The 18,445-nt window shown below is 40.1% G+C and overlaps 1 protein-coding gene across 1 annotated transcript in view; it reads right to left on the bottom strand.

Annotated features, from left to right (window-relative positions):
- LOC146719337 (uncharacterized) overlaps nucleotides 1–18,445 on the bottom strand; it is a 53,293-nt gene that overhangs the window by 21,264 nt on the left and 13,584 nt on the right. Inside the window, exons 17-35 of the mRNA XM_085462125.1 lie at nucleotides 17,738–17,787; nucleotides 17,431–17,540; nucleotides 17,168–17,319; nucleotides 15,498–15,636; nucleotides 15,137–15,247; nucleotides 14,650–14,820; nucleotides 14,165–14,404; nucleotides 12,030–12,186; nucleotides 11,662–11,790; nucleotides 10,627–10,774; nucleotides 9,985–10,028; nucleotides 9,649–9,828; nucleotides 7,026–7,114; nucleotides 3,951–4,589; nucleotides 3,762–3,796; nucleotides 3,051–3,085; nucleotides 2,866–2,893; nucleotides 2,742–2,781; nucleotides 161–2,219 (exon numbers count right to left, since the gene is read on the bottom strand). Of these exons, the coding sequence (XP_085318251.1) occupies nucleotides 161–2,219; nucleotides 2,742–2,781; nucleotides 2,866–2,893; nucleotides 3,051–3,085; nucleotides 3,762–3,796; nucleotides 3,951–4,589; nucleotides 7,026–7,114; nucleotides 9,649–9,828; nucleotides 9,985–10,028; nucleotides 10,627–10,774; nucleotides 11,662–11,790; nucleotides 12,030–12,186; nucleotides 14,165–14,404; nucleotides 14,650–14,820; nucleotides 15,137–15,247; nucleotides 15,498–15,636; nucleotides 17,168–17,319; nucleotides 17,431–17,540; nucleotides 17,738–17,787 (4,556 nt within the window). The remainder of the gene's footprint in view (nucleotides 1–160; nucleotides 2,220–2,741; nucleotides 2,782–2,865; nucleotides 2,894–3,050; nucleotides 3,086–3,761; nucleotides 3,797–3,950; nucleotides 4,590–7,025; nucleotides 7,115–9,648; nucleotides 9,829–9,984; nucleotides 10,029–10,626; nucleotides 10,775–11,661; nucleotides 11,791–12,029; nucleotides 12,187–14,164; nucleotides 14,405–14,649; nucleotides 14,821–15,136; nucleotides 15,248–15,497; nucleotides 15,637–17,167; nucleotides 17,320–17,430; nucleotides 17,541–17,737; nucleotides 17,788–18,445) is intronic.

The raw sequence follows: 18,445 nt of genomic DNA, 5'->3' as shown, positions 1-18,445 counted from the left end.
TGACCTGTTGTTTCAACATGTGGACTTGTGGTCGTGGTTTCAACAACAGTTGTGGTAGAGGATGTTGTTGGTCCCGATGTAACTATTTTTGGTGTTTTTGTTGTCATAACTGTGGCTGTTGTGGATTCAAATGCTGTTGTCTCTGCAGGTGTTGTAGCTGTTCCTTCAGTGGTAGTGAAAGGCCCAGATGTAATTTCAGTACTCACAGATGGTTTTGATGTAACTATGGTGGATCCTTGACCTGTTGTTTCAACATGTGGACTTGTGGTCGTGGTTTCAACAACAGTTGTGGTAGAGGATGTTGTTGGTCCCGATGTAACTATTTTTGGTGTTTTTGTTGTCATAACTGTGGCTGTTGTGGATTCAAATGCTGTTGTCTCTGTGGGTGTTGTAGCTGTTCCTTCAGTGGTAGTGAAAGGCCCAGATGTAATTTCAGTACTCACAGATGGTTTTGATGTAACTATGGTGGATCCTTGACCTGTTGTTTCAACATGTGGACTTGTGGTCGTGGTTTCAACAACAGCTGTGGTAGAGGATGTTGTTGGTCCCGATGTGACTATTTTTGGTGTTTTTGTTGTCATAACTGTGGCTGTTGTGGATTCAAATGCTGTTGTCTCTGTGGGTGTTGTAGCTGTTCCTTCACTGGTAGTGAAAGGCCCAGATGTAATTTCAGTACTCACAGATGGTTTTGATGTAACCGTGGTGGATCCTTGACCTGTTGTTTCAACATATGGAGTTGGGGTCGTGGTTTCAACAACAGTTGTGGTAGAGGATGTTGTTGGTCCCGATGTAACTATTTTTGGCGTTTTTGTTGTCATAACTGTGACTGTTGTGGATTCAAATGCTGTTGTCTCTGCAGGTGTTGTAGCTGTTCCTTCAGTGGTAGTGAAAGGCCCAGATGTAATTTCAGTACTCACAGATGGTTTTGATGTAACTATGGTGGATCCTTGACCTGTTGTTTCAACATGTGGACTTGTGGTCGTGGTTTCAACAACAGTTGTGGTAGAGGATGTTGTTGGTCCCGATGTAACTATTTTTGGTGTTTTTGTTGTCATAACTGTGGCTGTTGTGGATTCAAATGCTGTTGTCTCTGCAGGTGTTGTAGCTGTTCCTTCAGTGGTAGTGAAAGGCCCAGATGTAATTTCAGTACTCACAGATGGTTTTGATGTAACCGTTGTGGATCCTTGACCTGTTGTTTCAACATGTGGACTTGTGGTCGTGGTTTCAACAACAGTTGTGGTAGAGGATGTTGTTGGTCCCGATGTGACTATTTTTGGTGTTTTTGTTGTCATAACTGTGGCTGTTGTGGATTCAAATGCTGTTGTCTCTGTGGGTGTTGTAGCTGTTCCTTCACTGGTAGTGAAAGGCCCAGATGTAATTTCAGTACTCACAGATGGTTTTGATGTAACTATGGTGGATCCTTGACCTGTTGTTTCAACATGTGGACTTGTGGTCGTGGTTTCAACAACAGTTGTGGTAGAGGATGTTGTTGGTCCCGATGTAACTATTTTTGGTGTTTTTGTTGTCATAACTGTGGCTGTTGTGGATTCAAATGCTGTTGTCTCTGCAGGTGTTGTAGCTGTTCCTTCAGTGGTAGTGAAAGGCCCAGATGTAATTTCAGTACTCACAGATGGTTTTGATGTAACCGTGGTGGATCCTTGACCTGTTGTTTCAACATGTGGACTTGTGGTCGTGGTTTCAACAACAGCTGTGGTAGAGGATGTTGTTGGTCCCGATGTGACTATTTTTGGTGTTTTTGTTGTCATAACTGTGGCTGTTGTGGATTCAAATGCTGTTGTCTCTGCAGGTGTTGTAGCTGTTCCTTCAGTGGTAGTGAAAGGCCCAGATGTAATTTCAGTACTCACAGATGGTTTTGATGTAACTATGGTGGATCCTTGACCTGTTGTTTCAACATGTGGACTTGTGGTCGTGGTTTCAACAACAGTTGTGGTAGAGGATGTTGTTGGTCCCGATGTAACTATTTTTGGTGTTTTTGTTGTCATAACTGTGGCTGTTGTGGATTCAAATGCTGTTGTCTCTGCAGGTGTTGTAGCTGTTCCTTCAGTGGTAGTGAAAGGCCCAGATGTAATTTCAGTACTCACAGATGGTTTTGATGTAACCGTGGTGGATCCTTGACCTGTTGTTTCAACATATGGACTTGTGGTCGTGGTTTCAACAACAGCTGTGGTAGAGGATGTTGTTGGTCCCGATGTAACTATTTTTGGTGTTTTTGTTGTCATAACTGTGGCTGTTGTGGATTCAAATGCTGTTGTCTCTGCAGGTGTTGTAGCTGTTCCTTCAGTGGTAGTGAAAGGCCCAGATGTAATTTCAGTACTCACAGATGGTTTTGATGTAACCGTGGTGGATCCTTGACCTGTTGTTTCAACATGTGGACTTGTGGTCGTGGTTTCAACAACAGTTGTGGTAGAGGATGTTGTTGGTCCCGATGTGACTATTTTTGGTGTTTTTGTTGTCATAACTGTGGCTGTTGTGGATTCAAATGCTGTTGTCTCTGTGGGTGTTGTAGCTGTTCCTTCAGTGGTAGTGAAAGGCCCAGATGTAATTTCAGTACTCACAGATGGTTTTGATGTAACTATGGTGGATCCTTGACCTGTTGTTTCAACATGTGGACTTGTGGTCGTGGTTTCAACAACAGTTGTGGTAGAGGATGTTGTTGGTCCCGATGTAACTATTTTTGGTGTTTTTGTTGTCATAACTGTGGCTGTTGTGGATTCAAATGCTGTTGTCTCTGCAGGTGTTGTAGCTGTTCCTTTAGTGGTAGTGAAAGGCCCAGATGTAATTTCAGTACTCACAGATGGTTTTGATGTAACTATGGTGGATCCTTGACCTGTTGTTTCAACATATGGAGTTGTGGTCGTGGTTTCAACAACAGCTGTGGTAGAGGATGTTGTTGGTCCCGATGTGACTATTTTTGGTGTTTTTGTTGTCATAACTGTGGCTGTTGTGGATTCAAATGCTGTTGTCTCTGCAGGTGTTGTAGCTGTTCCTTTAGTGGTAGTGAAAGGCCCAGATGTAATTTCAGTACTCACAGATGGTTTTGATGTAACCGTGGTGGATCCTTGACCTGTTGTTTCAACATATGGAGTTGTGGTCGTGGTTTCAACAACAGCTGTGGTAGAGGATGTTGTTGGTCCCGATGTGACTATTTTTGGTGTTTTTGTTGTCATAACTGTGGCTGTTGTGGATTCAAATGCTGTTGTCTCTGCAGGTGTTGTAGCTGTTCCTTCAGTGGTAGTGAAAGGCCCAGATGTAATTTCAGTACTCACAGATGGTTTTGATGTAACCGTTGTGGATCCTTGACCTGTTGTTTCAACATGTGGACTTGTGGTCGTGGTTTCAACAACAGTTGTGGTAGAGGATGTTGTTGGTCCCGATGTAACTATTTTTGGTGTTTTTGTTGTCATAACTGTGGCTGTTGTGGATTCAAATGCTGTTGTCTCTGTGGGTGTTGTAGCTGTTCCTTCACTGGTAGTGAAAGGCCCAGATGTAATTTCAGTACTCACAGATGGTTTTGATGTAACTATGGTGGATCCTTGACCTGTTGTTTCAACATGTGGACTTGTGGTTGTGGTTTCAACAACAGCTGTGGTAGAGGATGTTGTTGGTCCCGATGTAACTATTTTTGGTGTTTTTGTTGTCATAACTGTGGCTGTTGTGGATTCAAATGCTGTTGTCTCTGCAGGTGTTGTAGCTGTTCCTTCAGTGGTAGTGAAAGGCCCAGATGTAATTTCAGTACTCACAGATGGTTTTGATGTAACCGTGGTGGATCCTTGACCTGTTGTTTCAACATATGGACTTGTGGTCGTGGTTTCAACAACAGCTGTGGTAGAGGATGTTGTTGGTCCCGATGTAACTATTTTTGGTGTTTTTGTTGTCATAACTGTGGCTGTTGTGGATTCAAATGCTGTTGTCTCTGCAGGTGTTGTAGCTGTTCCTTCAGTGGTAGTGAAAGGCCCAGATGTAATTTCAGTACTCACAGATGGTTTTGATGTAACCGTGGTGGATCCTTGACCTGTTGTTTCAACATGTGGACTTGTGGTCGTGGTTTCAACAACAGTTGTGGTAGAGGATGTTGTTGGTCCCGATGTGACTATTTTTGGTGTTTTTGTTGTCATAACTGTGGCTGTTGTGGATTCAAATGCTGTTGTCTCTGTGGGTGTTGTAGCTGTTCCTTCAGTGGTAGTGAAAGGCCCAGATGTAATTTCAGTACTCACAGATGGTTTTGATGTAACTATGGTGGATCCTTGACCTGTTGTTTCAACATGTGGACTTGTGGTCGTGGTTTCAACAACAGTTGTGGTAGAGGATGTTGTTGGTCCCGATGTAACTATTTTTGGTGTTTTTGTTGTCATAACTGTGGCTGTTGTGGATTCAAATGCTGTTGTCTCTGTGGGTGTTGTAGCTGTTCCTTCAGTGGTAGTGAAAGGCCCAGATGTAATTTCAGTACTCACAGATGGTTTTGATGTAACTATGGTGGATCCTTGACCTGTTGTTTCAACATGTGGACTTGTGGTCGTGGTTTCAACAACAGCTGTGGTAGAGGATGTTGTTGGTCCCGATGTGACTATTTTTGGTGTTTTTGTTGTCATAACTGTGGCTGTTGTGGATTCAAATGCTGTTGTCTCTGCAGGTGTTGTAGCTGTTCCTTCAGTGGTAGTGAAAGGCCCAGATGTAATTTCAGTACTCACAGATGGTTTTGATGTAACCGTTGTGGATCCTTGACCTGTTGTTTCAACATATGGAGTTGTGGTCGTGGTTTCAACAACAGCTGTGGTAGAGGATGTTGTTGGTCCCGATGTGACTATTTTTGGTGTTTTTGTTGTCATAACTGTGGCTGTTGTGGATTCAAATGCTGTTGTCTCTGCAGGTGTTGTAGCTGTTCCTTCAGTGGTAGTGAAAGGCCCAGATGTAATTTCAGTACTCACAGATGGTTTTGATGTAACTATGGTGGATCCTTGACCTGTTGTTTCAACATGTGGAGTTGTGGTCGTGGTTTCAACAACAGCTGTGGTAGAGGATGTTGTTGGTCCCGATGTAACTATTTTTGGTGTTTTTGTTGTCATAACTGTGGCTGTTGTGGATTCAAATGCTGTTGTCTCTGCAGGTGTTGTAGCTGTTCCTTCAGTGGTAGTGAAAGGCCCAGATGTAATTTCAGTACTCACAGATGGTTTTGATGTAACCGTGGTGGATCCTTGACCTGTTGTTTCAACATGTGGACTTGTGGTCGTGGTTTCAACAACAGTTGTGGTAGAGGATGTTGTTGGTCCCGATGTGACTATTTTTGGTGTTTTTGTTGTCATAACTGTGGCTGTTGTGGATTCAAATGCTGTTGTCTCTGTGGGTGTTGTAGCTGTTCCTTCAGTGGTAGTGAAAGGCCCAGATGTAATTTCAGTACTCACAGATGGTTTTGATGTAACTATGGTGGATCCTTGACCTGTTGTTTCAACATGTGGAGTTGTGGTCGTGGTTTCAACAACAGTTGTGGTAGAGGATGTTGTTGGTCCCGATGTGACTATTTTTGGTGTTTTTGTTGTCATAACTGTGGCTGTTGTGGATTCAAATGCTGTTGTCTCTGCAGGTGTTGTAGCTGTTCCTTTAGTGGTAGTGAAAGGCCCAGATGTAATTTCAGTACTCACAGATGGTTTTGATGTAACTATGGTGGATCCTTGACCTGTTGTTTCAACATGTGGAGTTGTGGTCGTGGTTTCAACAACAGCTGTGGTAGAGGATGTTGTTGGTCCCGATGTGACTATTTTTGGTGTTTTTGTTGTCATAACTGTGGCTGTTGTGGATTCAAATGCTGTTGTCGCTGCAGGTGTTGTAGCTGTTCCTTCAGTGGTAGTGAAAGGCCCAGATGTAATTTCAGTACTCACAGATGGTTTTGATGTAACTATGGTGGATCCTTGACCTGTTGTTTCAACATGTGGACTTGTGGTTTTGGTTTCAACAACAGTTGTGGTAGAGGATGTTGTTGGTCCCGATGTAACTATTTTTGGTGTTTTTGTTGTCATAACTGTGGCTGTTGTGGATTCAAATGCTGTTGTCTCTGCAGGTGTTGTAGCTGTTCCTTTAGTGGTAGTGAAAGGCCCAGATGTAATTTCAGTACTCACAGATGGTTTTGATGTAACTATGGTGGATCCTTGACCTGTTGTTTCAACATGTGGACTTGTGGTTTTGGTTTCAACAACAGTTGTGGTAGAGGATGTTGTTGGTCCCGATGTAACTATTTTTGGTGTTTTTGTTGTCATAACTGTGGCTGTTGTGGATTCAAATGCTGTTGTCTCTGTGGGTGTTGTAGCTGTTCCTTCAGTGGTAGTGAAAGGCCCAGATGTAATTTCAGTACTCACAGATGGTTTTGATGTAACTATGGTGGATCCTTGACCTGTTGTTTCAACATGTGGACTTGTGGTCGTGGTTTCAACAACAGCTGTGGTAGAGGATGTTGTTGGTCCCGATGTGACTATTTTTGGTGTTTTTGTTGTCATAACTGTGGCTGTTGTGGATTCAAATGCTGTTGTCTCTGCAGGTGTTGTAGCTGTTCCTTCAGTGGTAGTGAAAGGCCCAGATGTAATTTCAGTACTCACAGATGGTTTTGATGTAACCGTTGTGGATCCTTGACCTGTTGTTTCAACATGTGGACTTGTGGTCGTGGTTTCAACAACAGCTGTGGTAGAGGATGTTGTTGGTCCCGATGTGACTATTTTTGGTGTTTTTGTTGTCATAACTGTGGCTGTTGTGGATTCAAATGCTGTTGTCTCTGCAGGTGTTGTAGCTGTTCCTTTAGTGGTAGTGAAAGGCCCAGATGTAATTTCAGTACTCACAGATGGTTTTGATGTAACTATGGTGGATCCTTGACCTGTTGTTTCAACATGTGGACTTGTGGTCGTGGTTTCAACAACAGTTGTGGTAGAGGATGTTGTTGGTCCCGATGTGACTATTTTTGGTGTTTTTGTTGTCATAACTGTGGCTGTTGTGGATTCAAATGCTGTTGTCTCTGCAGGTGTTGTAGCTGTTCCTTCAGTGGTAGTGAAAGGCCCAGATGTAATTTCAGTACTCACAGATGGTTTTGATGTAACTATGGTGGATCCTTGACCTGTTGTTTCAACATGTGGACTTGTGGTCGTGGTTTCAACAACAGCTGTGGTAGAGGATGTTGTTGGTCCCGATGTAACTATTTTTGGTGTTTTTGTTGTCATAACTGTGGCTGTTGTGGATTCAAATGCTGTTGTCTCTGCAGGTGTTGTAGCTGTTCCTTCAGTGGTAGTGAAAGGCCCAGATGTAATTTCAGTACTCACAGATGGTTTTGATGTAACCGTTGTGGATCCTTGACCTGTTGTTTCAACATATGGAGTTGTGGTCGTGGTTTCAACAACAGCTGTGGTAGAGGATGTTGTTGGTCCCGATGTGACTATTTTTGGTGTTTTTGTTGTCATAACTGTGGCTGTTGTGGATTCAAATGCTGTTGTCTCTGCAGGTGTTGTAGCTGTTCCTTCAGTGGTAGTGAAAGGCCCAGATGTAATTTCAGTACTCACAGATGGTTTTGATGTAACTATGGTGGATCCTTGACCTGTTGTTTCAACATGTGGAGTTGTGGTCGTGGTTTCAACAACAGCTGTGGTAGAGGATGTTGTTGGTCCCGATGTGACTATTTTTGGTGTTTTTGTTGTCATAACTGTGGCTGTTGTGGATTCAAATGCTGTTGTCTCTGCAGGTGTTGTAGCTGTTCCTTCAGTGGTAGTGAAAGGCCCAGATGTAATTTCAGTACTCACAGATGGTTTTGATGTAACCGTTGTGGATCCTTGACCTGTTGTTTCAACATGTGGACTTGTGGTCGTGGTTTCAACAACAGTTGTGGTAGAGGATGTTGTTGGTCCCGATGTAACTATTTTTGGTGTTTTTGTTGTCATAACTGTGGCTGTTGTGGATTCAAATGCTGTTGTCTCTGTGGGTGTTGTAGCTGTTCCTTCAGTGGTAGTGAAAGACCCAGATGTAATTTCAGTACTCACAGATGGTTTTGATGTAACCGTGGTGGATCCTTGACCTGTTGTTTCAACATGTGGACTTGTGGTCGTGGTTTCAACAACAGTTGTGGTAGAGGATGTTGTTGGTCCCGATGTGACTATTTTTGGTGTTTTTGTTGTCATAACTGTGGCTGTTGTGGATTCAAATGCTGTTGTCTCTGTGGGTGTTGTAGCTGTTCCTTTAGTGGTAGTGAAAGGCCCAGATGTAATTTCAGTACTCACAGATGGTTTTGATGTAACTGTGGTGGATCCTTGACCTGTTGTTTCAACATGTGGACTTGTGGTCGTGGTTTCAACAACAGTTGTGGTAGAGGATGCTGTTGTTCCCAATGTGGTTTTGGTCACACTGGGGTTTACACTTGTTGCGTAAACAGTCGTGCTGCCTGGAAGTGTCTCTGTTATGGGAGCAATAGAAGTTGAACCTCTAGATGTTGAAGGTGAAATAGTTGTGTTTAAAACAGAAGGATTTGTAATTACAGTTGAGGAAAATGATGATCCAGTTACAACAACTGAGGTTGATACAGATGTGGTAGAGGATGTTGTTGGTCCCGATGTAACTATTTTTGGCGTTTTTGTTGTCATAACTGTGGCTGTTGTGGATTCAAATGCTGTTGTCTCTGTGGGTGTTGTAGCTGTTCCTTCAGTGGTAGTGAAAGGCCCAGATGTAATTTCAGTACTCACAGATGGTTTTGATGTAACCGTGGTGGATCCTTGACCTGTTGTTTCAACATGTGGACTTGTGGTCGTGGTTTCAACAACAGTTGTGGTAGAGGATGTTGTTGGTCCCGATGTGACTATTTTTGGTGTTTTTGTTGTCATAACTGTGGCTGTTGTGGATTCAAATGCTGTTGTCTCTGTGGGTGTTGTAGCTGTTCCTTCAGTGGTAGTGAAAGGCCCAGATGTAATTTCAGTACTCACAGATGGTTTTGATGTAACCGTGGTGGATCCTTGACCTGTTGTTTCAACATGTGGACTTGTGGTCGTGGTTTCAACAACAGCTGTGGTAGAGGATGTTGTTGGTCCCGATGTGACTATTTTTGGTGTTTTTGTTGTCATAACTGTGGCTGTTGTGGATTCAAATGCTGTTGTCTCTGTGGGTGTTGTAGCTGTTCCTTCAGTGGTAGTGAAAGGCCCAGATGTAATTTCAGTACTCACAGATGGTTTTGATGTAACCGTGGTGGATCCTTGACCTGTTGTTTCAACATGTGGACTTGTGGTCGTGGTTTCAACAACAGCTGTGGTAGAGGATGTTGTTGGTCCCGATGTGACTATTTTTGGTGTTTTTGTTGTCATAACTGTGGCTGTTGTGGATTCAAATGCTGTTGTCTCTGCAGGTGTTGTAGCTGTTCCTTCAGTGGTAGTGAAAGGCCCAGATGTAATTTCTGTTATTTCTGGTTTGGTCAGTTTTGCCGATGTGGTTTCAAATTCAAATGTAGTATTTAATGGAGATGTAGTACTAATAACTGTGACAAAATACAATGACATGACATTAAAACATGCATATACTTCTATAATACAATTCAATTTTCTCAATATTTCTCAATACTCTATCTATATCTTTGAGAAATCATCAGTTTAATACCTGAAGTGGTGTTTAGTATTGTACTAAACGTAAATGGAGTTGTTGTTGGCCCAGCTGTTGTGGTAATAAAGCAGGGGTATATGCTCCTTGTTACAATTCCATTCTCTGCACACTCAGCTGTGATGCAGTTTCCTAGGCCATCAGTTGTGTTGTAGATATTGTCCCCATAGTTGTACATTTTTCCATTAATGATGCATGTACAATCTACAAGTAAAACATTTTGTCTTTTTGTAAATACAAATTAATTCATATACATTTATTATATTATATATAATAAATTAAATTTGAAAATAAATGTTTTTTTCAATTTGCCAAGCAATAGATTTATAGCATAGCTTTACAAGCTTATAGTATACTTACAGTTAACACTGTAGTTACATTGTATCCCCGACATTGTACATAAGCTTGAAAGAAAACAACGTTGTGGTTATTTCATTTGTGTCTGGTTATACACTCACTGTGGCATGTTAAACATCACATTTACTTCTCAATAACTGTATATTTCACATACAGTGCCATGAGAAAGTTTTTGCCTTCTTTCTACTTCCTTTTTTTCAGATCATTGAAATAATAGAGTAATAAAATATTTACATTTACCTAGTCCTTTGCCCCTGTCAAAGTGCAGCAGGTTAAATGATCTTAAAAAGTGATTCATCAGGCCAAAATCTGAAGAATTACCTGAGAAACAACTTTATCATATACAATTCTAAAAAGGGTTACAAAGCCACTATGACAGCCCTTATCCATACACAATGAAAACTTGAACCAGCAGTGAACCTTCCCGGGAGTATAGAGGATATTTGTTTCACACAAACAGTTTGTCCCTAAAGTTATGTGAAAGACTCCAGTAAAAGGAATCGGAAAGTGGGCAAATACTTTTTAATGGCACCGTGTATTATATTTTATATACTTACATCAAAAGACCACATGTTGAATTCTACGTGCATCATTATGTACTGTGTGCTAAAATGGATGGGATGATGAATCTTGTGTGAGACATACCAGGTGTAGCAGTTCTCTGATGGAACCTTTTCACCAATGTTGTAATGGTTGCCTTGGTCATCATAGCATCCACACTGGTCCCCGGAAACGCACTTCATAGTGTCTTCATCAAAGTAGGGTTGGTTCGGGGGACACTGTGGATAGCAGCCTACGATGTTTTAAAATAGTGGTTAACTTGAGTAAATTTACAAGTACAATACATGCAAAGCTTTTTTGTAAACATTTCACAATTTGCCTCTCCTTCACCTATCATGCTCCAATCCTGGGTAAACGATGCGGGACAGACATGTTCACACTTTTCAGTACACTTCTTTATTGCAGCTGTTGACTTACGCACGTGGCTGCAGCTTTTCAGCTACAGCCTACACACAACAACAACAACAACAACAACAACAACCACAACCACAAAAGGACTTAGTTCATTCTGTTTTAAGCCGGAACACCAGCAAGGTGTGATTGCTGCTCATATACATCCGCCTCCCCCGCAGCCATGCCGCAGACCACGCCCTGCCACAGCTCTGCAGTCAAAAACAGGCTTACTACAGCCACTAAGAGTGAATAGTATTGAACCCTCACTAAATTATATATTTTTCATCTCTGTTCACAAGTCTCTGGATTTCTTTTTTATAAGACTAAGACTGGACTGTATTTTTCCATGTTTGGCAATGTTCACATTCTGTTTAACTTGTTGCTTTTTTGAAGAAGTGGTGTAGACTAAGGAAGCTGTCTCGTGACAAAAGTTACAAATAGTTGTTTGAAATGAAAGTTGCTTGTTTAAAACAAAAATTACTGAAGGATTCATTGTGAATGAGTTCATTATCTAAATACAGTTGCAGGTAGGCTTTTCTGTCATTGTTTTGTTTAGATGGGATGTGAAAATATTCCTTCCTGCCATGTGGGGAATGATGTAAAAAGCTTGTGAACCACTGTGTCATAGGCAGGGATACGGTCTGTTGTTCTGTTGACTTAAGCTCCACATTTAAAACAAAAATAAAGAGTCCACAAAGTGGCATATCAATACTGTGCCTAATGTACCTTCCAGGTTGGTGATGAGTGACGAGCAGTTTCCAGATGGATTCCTACATGTTTTCATGCAATTAGCTCCACAAGGCTTATAGTGCCACTCACATTCACCAGGTGAATTATAGTAGTCACAGAAAATAGCTGCAAGAAACAAAACCATTGCTTATTAGACTTGTAGAGCATTGATGATGTTTTTCCTTCCCACTGTCACCAAAGTGCTTGCTCATAGGGGGTCATAAGATTGTTGGGTTTTTCTCTGTATCTATTATTGTACGATCTACTGTACAATATAAAGCGCCTTGAGGCGACTGTTGTTGTGATTTGGCGCTATATAAATAAAGTTGAATTGAATTGAATTGAATTACATTAATCAGACTTACGACAAAACTTTGGAGTCCTCCATGCAATGCAGGTCCCAGCTTCATTACAGGCTTTAGCATATGCAGCCACCGCAGTACAGAGACATTCGCAGTCCCCACCAGTGTCACAAGCACAGGAGTCTCTCACACAGGAATCAAAATATGGACCAGGGTCAACCTAGAACACATACAGTAATACACTACCAGTCAGTTTCACAGAACCCCAATTCTTCCAGTTTTTTTATTGAAATTCAGACAGTTCAATTATTCCTTTTACTCTGTAAGCATAGAACAAATAAACAATTCAAGTTAAAAAAGAATCATGCAATCCATTTTTAACCACAATGTATTCAGGGGTACAGATTGAGGAACTGTCCTTTTGCCTCCTCAATACTGTACAAAGATCATAGACTTCGGATTTTGATTCATTACTCCATAACACCTTCTTCCAGTTTTCATTAGTCCATTGGCAATGTTTCACAGCTCAGGTAAACCTCTTTAAACCTCTTTTTCTTATTCTGAAATCTTAGCATTGGTTCTGTTGCTGCAACTTGACCAGTGTTGGTCAATTACTTGAAAAAAGTAATCAGTAACTAATTACTGATTACTTCCCCAAAAAAGTAATCCTGTTACTTTACTGATTACTTATTTTCAAAAGTAATTAATTACTTAGTTACTTAGTTACTTTTTAAAAACACGATTTACAACCTGAGTAGGTGATAAAGTGATAGATCTTTCAGCCCAATTCTACTTTTTCTGCATAATCCATCATACAAAATGTAATCAAATGAAAAAGTCTCTTTTTAAAACTTGTTTTATCAGTTTTAATCTTTTAACTTTATGCATCAAGAAAAAAATTTAATTATATGCAACATTCTCTGACTTGAATAAATTAGTTTAACATTTAAACCTATTTTCTGCACATTCCAGCACATAAAATAAAATATTTTTTGTGTTTACACTCACTCTTTCAAATAGATGCAAGTAAAACACAGCAGAAAATAAATAAAGTCAAAGACTCAGCGGTCCTGTTGCTCTATTTTCACCTGTAAAGCAGGAGTGGGGTAGGCGGAGGTTTACCCTGGTGCAGGTGTGCCGCGGTCAGTGGAAGAATCCGCGAGTTTCTCTGTGAGTTTCCCATTACGTCGTAGCTACTCGGTGTTTGCTTGGAAGTTTAGGGGTTTTTTTCGCTGTAAAAAGAAGTTTTCTTCCCACGCACAGCGGACACTAATGTTTTTGTCACTTTTTATGGAATCAAACTCAAAGTAAGGTCAGTACTTCCACGCTTTAAACGCTGCACGCTCATACTCTCTCTGCACTCGATATATTATCCATTGTTGATCTGCACACAGCTGTTGTCACGAACGTCGCACTCGCTTACGTCACTGTCGTGAGACATTCTTGCAAAAAATCACGGTTTTAGTAACGCAGTAACGCAGCGTTCCTACGGGAAAGTAACGGTAATCTAATTACCGTTTTTGCAATAGTAATCCCTTACTTTACTCGTTACTTGAAAAAAGTAATCAGATTACAGTAACGCGTTACTGCCCATCTCTGAACTTGACCTGTCAGTTGAAGTTGAGGCTTGCTTACTATGACCACAATTAAGCTCTGCTTCTAGCTCAGAAACTTGTCTTCTGACTCTGTTGAGGTTTTGGTTCTAGTAGACTTTTCCCCTGTTTCTGATTGCCTTTTGAAGATGAAGGACACTTGGCATCTTAATTTCTTTGTAGGAAAGATTTACACCTTTTCTCACCATTTTTATAGCAACACACAACTTTCTGCCCAAATCCTGAGGGTGTGGTACCACAATGTGCTCCAACACTACCTTTATGTAGACATACGCAGGTTTAAGTTATCGCCCACTACTCTGGATTATTCCCACAGTCTAAAGACATGTAATTAGTGGGATTAGGTTAACTGGTGATAGGTGGGGTAGGTTCCAGGCCCCCCACGACCTTGAATAGATAAGTGGAAGAGAATGCATGGGCGGATGGATATCACATATCGTGTCTATTAGGTAAACATTCCTAAATGCCAGACATTAAGATAAAAGAACAAAGAGCTCATAGGGGAAATTAAAGTGCATATTCTTTTGTGCATTTTTGTGTGTGTGAATCCATTTCTGTATATTTGCTACCACCAAACATACTGACCTTTGAATGACAGCTCTGGAAGGTGACACTTGTGATGATACTGCACTGTTTTTGAGACCAGGCTGCCCGGTAGCGATTTGAGGAACAGGGATCACTGATTAGCTCTGCACTGGGGCAACTAGATGAAACTTTCCAGCTGTTACCAAATTGTAGAACATCTGCTACTATTTCCTGGGAGCGTGTGGTGAAGTCATTCTTACTGTTACCATCATAGTTTCCACACAGACCACAGACCTGACCCTAAGAGGAAAGGAAGCAGTGGTACAAATTAAAGCCCTCGTTTTAATGCTTTTTTTTAATTACAGTGATATCACAATTATTAATACGTATGAGTATCAATAATTGTGTAATTGTATTTCTATTTGTACTGACTACTAAATTTCTGTTATTGTGAAATTCTTAATATTAACTTTCTTAAGCAATTATACTTCAACAGTAAAAAGAAGTAACTGTCAATCCAGATGTGCAGAAGTTATTTCTTTTACCTGGAACTGTGGACTGATTGTAATGAAAAGACTGGTCTTCTGGTCCCACATGAGAACAAGTCCAGGCTTGATTGTCACCACTATGTAAATGCCCATTTTTTGTACCTGAAGCGCCTGGATAGTGCCCTTTACCACTTGTAAATTGTCATCTTTAAGCTGGAATTCATTATCCTGTGGGTTACAGCAGCAATGAATAAAACAGGAATTTTATTTTTGTAGAATTTAAGCTACCTGGAAACCATATATGTGCAACAAACCTGAAAAGCTGAAAGCTCTTTTGTTTTTTCAAAAGATTTCAAAAAATTGAATCTAAAAACAGTTAAATTATACAACCTTTAATTGATTCTGTAGTTTCTTTTTCTAGTATTAATTGTGCAATTTTAATATTGTTGGTGAAGAGTTCTTAAAACATTTTACTCTACATTCACTCTACATTTTGCAGTCATTATTTTTGAAAATGAGCACAACTGAAGGATTTTGTGTTTACCCCCAAGAAGATCTTGATGGTCTTAGAACAGGTGGTTCCTGTTGTTCCACATGGAACATTTTCAGTAATAATTCTGAAGCTTCCATTGCCATTATAGGTGCCACAGAAGTCCTGAGCAAAGCACAGTGCATGCAATTACTGGATACCAGTGTTAAAGTTAGAATCCTTAAGAGTTGCATAAAATCGATTTACTGATAAAAATGTTGATGTGCCTCTTTCTGTTCTGGTAAAGTAATATACAAGAAACAGTAGCCAGAGTGAGCTTTACAATGAAGAGCTGCAGAAGAAAGATGGTACAACAGTGTGTTGCCAAATCTACCAAGGCTACAAAGTTTTCATTTTTAACTTTTAGCAACCTTACTTGTAGAAGTGTGTATTCGCACTGTCCACTGAAGTCGAACCTCTTATCGTCAAAGGTGACGTAGTGACCATCTCCATAGATTCCACAAACAGCATCACACGTCTCGTTGGTACATGTGAACTTCCTTCCACTGCAGGAACTGGGGAGAAACACATACAGCCGACAAAAACTATTAAATTAATTTCAAAATATTTGTAATATCTGTGTAATCAAGAATACAAAATACAAAAAAAAAAAAAGAAACCCACAAAAAAACCCGCTGGTGATTAATTAACTACCTACCTTTATGTTTTTACAAATATAATTAAAACAACTTTTTCTATTCAAACATTTGAAAAGTACAGTGTATTTGGTGAAAACACTGCCAAATTGTATCATTTAAACCCTGATTATTCCTGAATTAGTGTTATTTTACAAGATGGGGGGAAACTTCTCACTTGTATTGGCCAAACAAGTATAAGTGCAATGACAAAATTAGTAGAGACATAACAGCAAATATAGCTGAATAGTGAAAATATAGTGACGTTTTTATTTAGTAAACAAGTTTTATAATAGAAACCCAACTCCCAAAAAGTTGGGACACCTTGCAAACGTAAATAAAATGTAAATAAAAATGATTTGCAAATCTCAGAAAGTCATACCTTTTTCACAGTAGACCATAGAAAACATGAAATGTTTGAATAAATGAAAAGGTCATTTTAAATTTGATGGCAGCAACACGTTGCACAAAAGCTTGGACAGAGTGTTGTTTACTACTGTGTATCATCCATCCCCTCTTCTTTTAAAAGCAATTTGCAAATGTCTGGGAACCAAGACCATCCCTTGGACTTTTGGAGGACGAATGTCTGATATTGAATTCTAGCAGTTCAACAATCTTGGATTTTCTTTGTCATATTTTTCATTCATGTTTTCAAGTGTAATTTCTGGAATGCACGCAGGCTAGACCCGTAGCCAGAGCCTCCTACTACAGAGCTATACTGTTGTTCCAGATGCAGTATAAGGTTTAGCATTGTTTTGCTGAAATATGCAAGGTCTTGCTGAAAAAGACATCTTTTTGTTTTTTTGTTTTTTAAGAGATGAAGGCATTTGGACTGAGTCCTGATAACTTAGTTGCCTCTAGTGTGAAGAAGACAGTAGCCATTTTATTTTGTGGAAAACAAAAGAATTGGAAGTTTTGATTTATCAGACAACAGAACAGTTTTCCACTTTTGTAGTTTCTTATTATTCATTTTAAGCATGTTAGTGACATGTTGCCAATTAAACTACCTAATTGCAAAATGTTTCTCCAGCTGTTATTTTAGTACAACTTACTTTTTCAGTCTTGCATTGCCTTATCACACAAACATTCATGCAGTGCTTTTTATTTATATCCAAACTCATTTAACACACCCTCAGCTGAATGCACTGGGGGCAACTTTGGGTTTTTTCCCAAAGATTCTTTGATTGGATTGATCTCCAGATATTTTGATTGGTAGAAAACCTGCTCTGACACGTGAGCCTTGGCAGCAGTGGCGGCTGTGTCTCCAACAAGTACTATGAGAAACAAGTCACCTATTTAACTGACGTTCTTTATTGTAGTGGAAATATGTATAAATTCTTCTTATAACCTATATACTGCTGTTGAATATTTAAATATACATCTTTGTATGCTTGTAAAGAAATGTACAAACCAGGTATTGCAATCCACTGTCAGTGTCTCTCCAGGCTGGTAGACTTGTCCATTGTGCACACATGGACAGCTGGTCTCATTGACGCAGCCTCCTGCTCCATCTGACAACAGCCCATCTGGGCATATGCAGCCTGATGTACAGCCTGTGTGGATCTGTATCCAACCAGAGTGAAAAATGAAAGGAGAGAGTAAGTCAAGCAAGACCTGTGCGTGTACTGCACATTTAAGCACACAGCCAAACTGGCACAACTGTGCTGTACTTACACAAGCCATGTCAGCGGTGCTGCAGCTCTTTTGACATTCAGTGCCAGTAGCCCCAGGTTGAGCAGTGGAGCAGTCAAAGTACACCATGGGATATTCGCATTGTGGTGAACCTAATGGTAAACCTGGGAACAAAATATAACAGCTTCACATTCATAGTTTTATTGTCATTGTGAATTTATTTACAGTTCACTGAGTGAAAACTTCATAATATGAAAGAGAACTGAAGATGTTTGGCTACTAATTTTATCAAACAAATTAACGACAATAGCATTTAATCTGTGTGCATAATGTTAATTACGGTGCCTACTTAGTAGCTGTGTTCCTCCAGAGCAGCTGAGAATGCCTTGTCTGCAGACACTGTGAGAACAATTATGAGGGAACATGAGAAATACTTTTATATGACATAATATCCTCAGTCATTCTTTAACCGTGTAGTTTCTTATTATTCTTTTTGTTATTTAAAATGTTCATGGGCAAAAAACATCCTAGTTGTACTGGTGCATTCACAACATGAATTTATAGAATGGAACAACATTTTTCCTCTAACTTGCAAGTCAATGCTTTGTAGTTGGTATATATACAGAATACGGCTTCCAGCATCCTGTGTTCCCCAGTTCAATATTCGTTTAATCCTCCTGTTTTGTTCGGAGCAAACACGTCCCTGCCATTAACACGTGTCATATTGAGTGAATACAAATCTATTAGCTGAGCTTCACTTTGTTTTTACAGCAAATTAACTTTAGCAAATGAACATTTTAGGTTGGTGATGGTAAACATAAAAATCCAAGAAAGTTGATTCTGTTCTAGCACCGCTGATTAAGAATGGTCAGTTGGTCAATTTCATGGTCATTATGATGCAAAATCTCATGACCATGGCCATGAGTACTATCCATAGAGAGTTGGGGACTGGAAAAAACATAAATAGCACATTTGCATTATGACTAAAAGTAGCAAACATTGCTAAACCTGCAGTCAGCTGAGACTGAAGAAGTTACTCGGATGAGTGACAAAATAT

Source organism: Copadichromis virginalis, linkage group LG1 (assembly GCF_057382275.1).
Source record: "Copadichromis virginalis isolate Kocher_CV1m ecotype Utaka linkage group LG1, C_Virginalis_male_GT1.1, whole genome shotgun sequence".
In the NCBI taxonomy this organism is placed as follows: Eukaryota; Metazoa; Chordata; class Actinopteri; order Cichliformes; family Cichlidae; genus Copadichromis; species Copadichromis virginalis.
The sequence above is the reverse complement of the archived record's forward strand: the minus strand, read 5'-3'. Positions and strand labels throughout refer to the sequence as shown.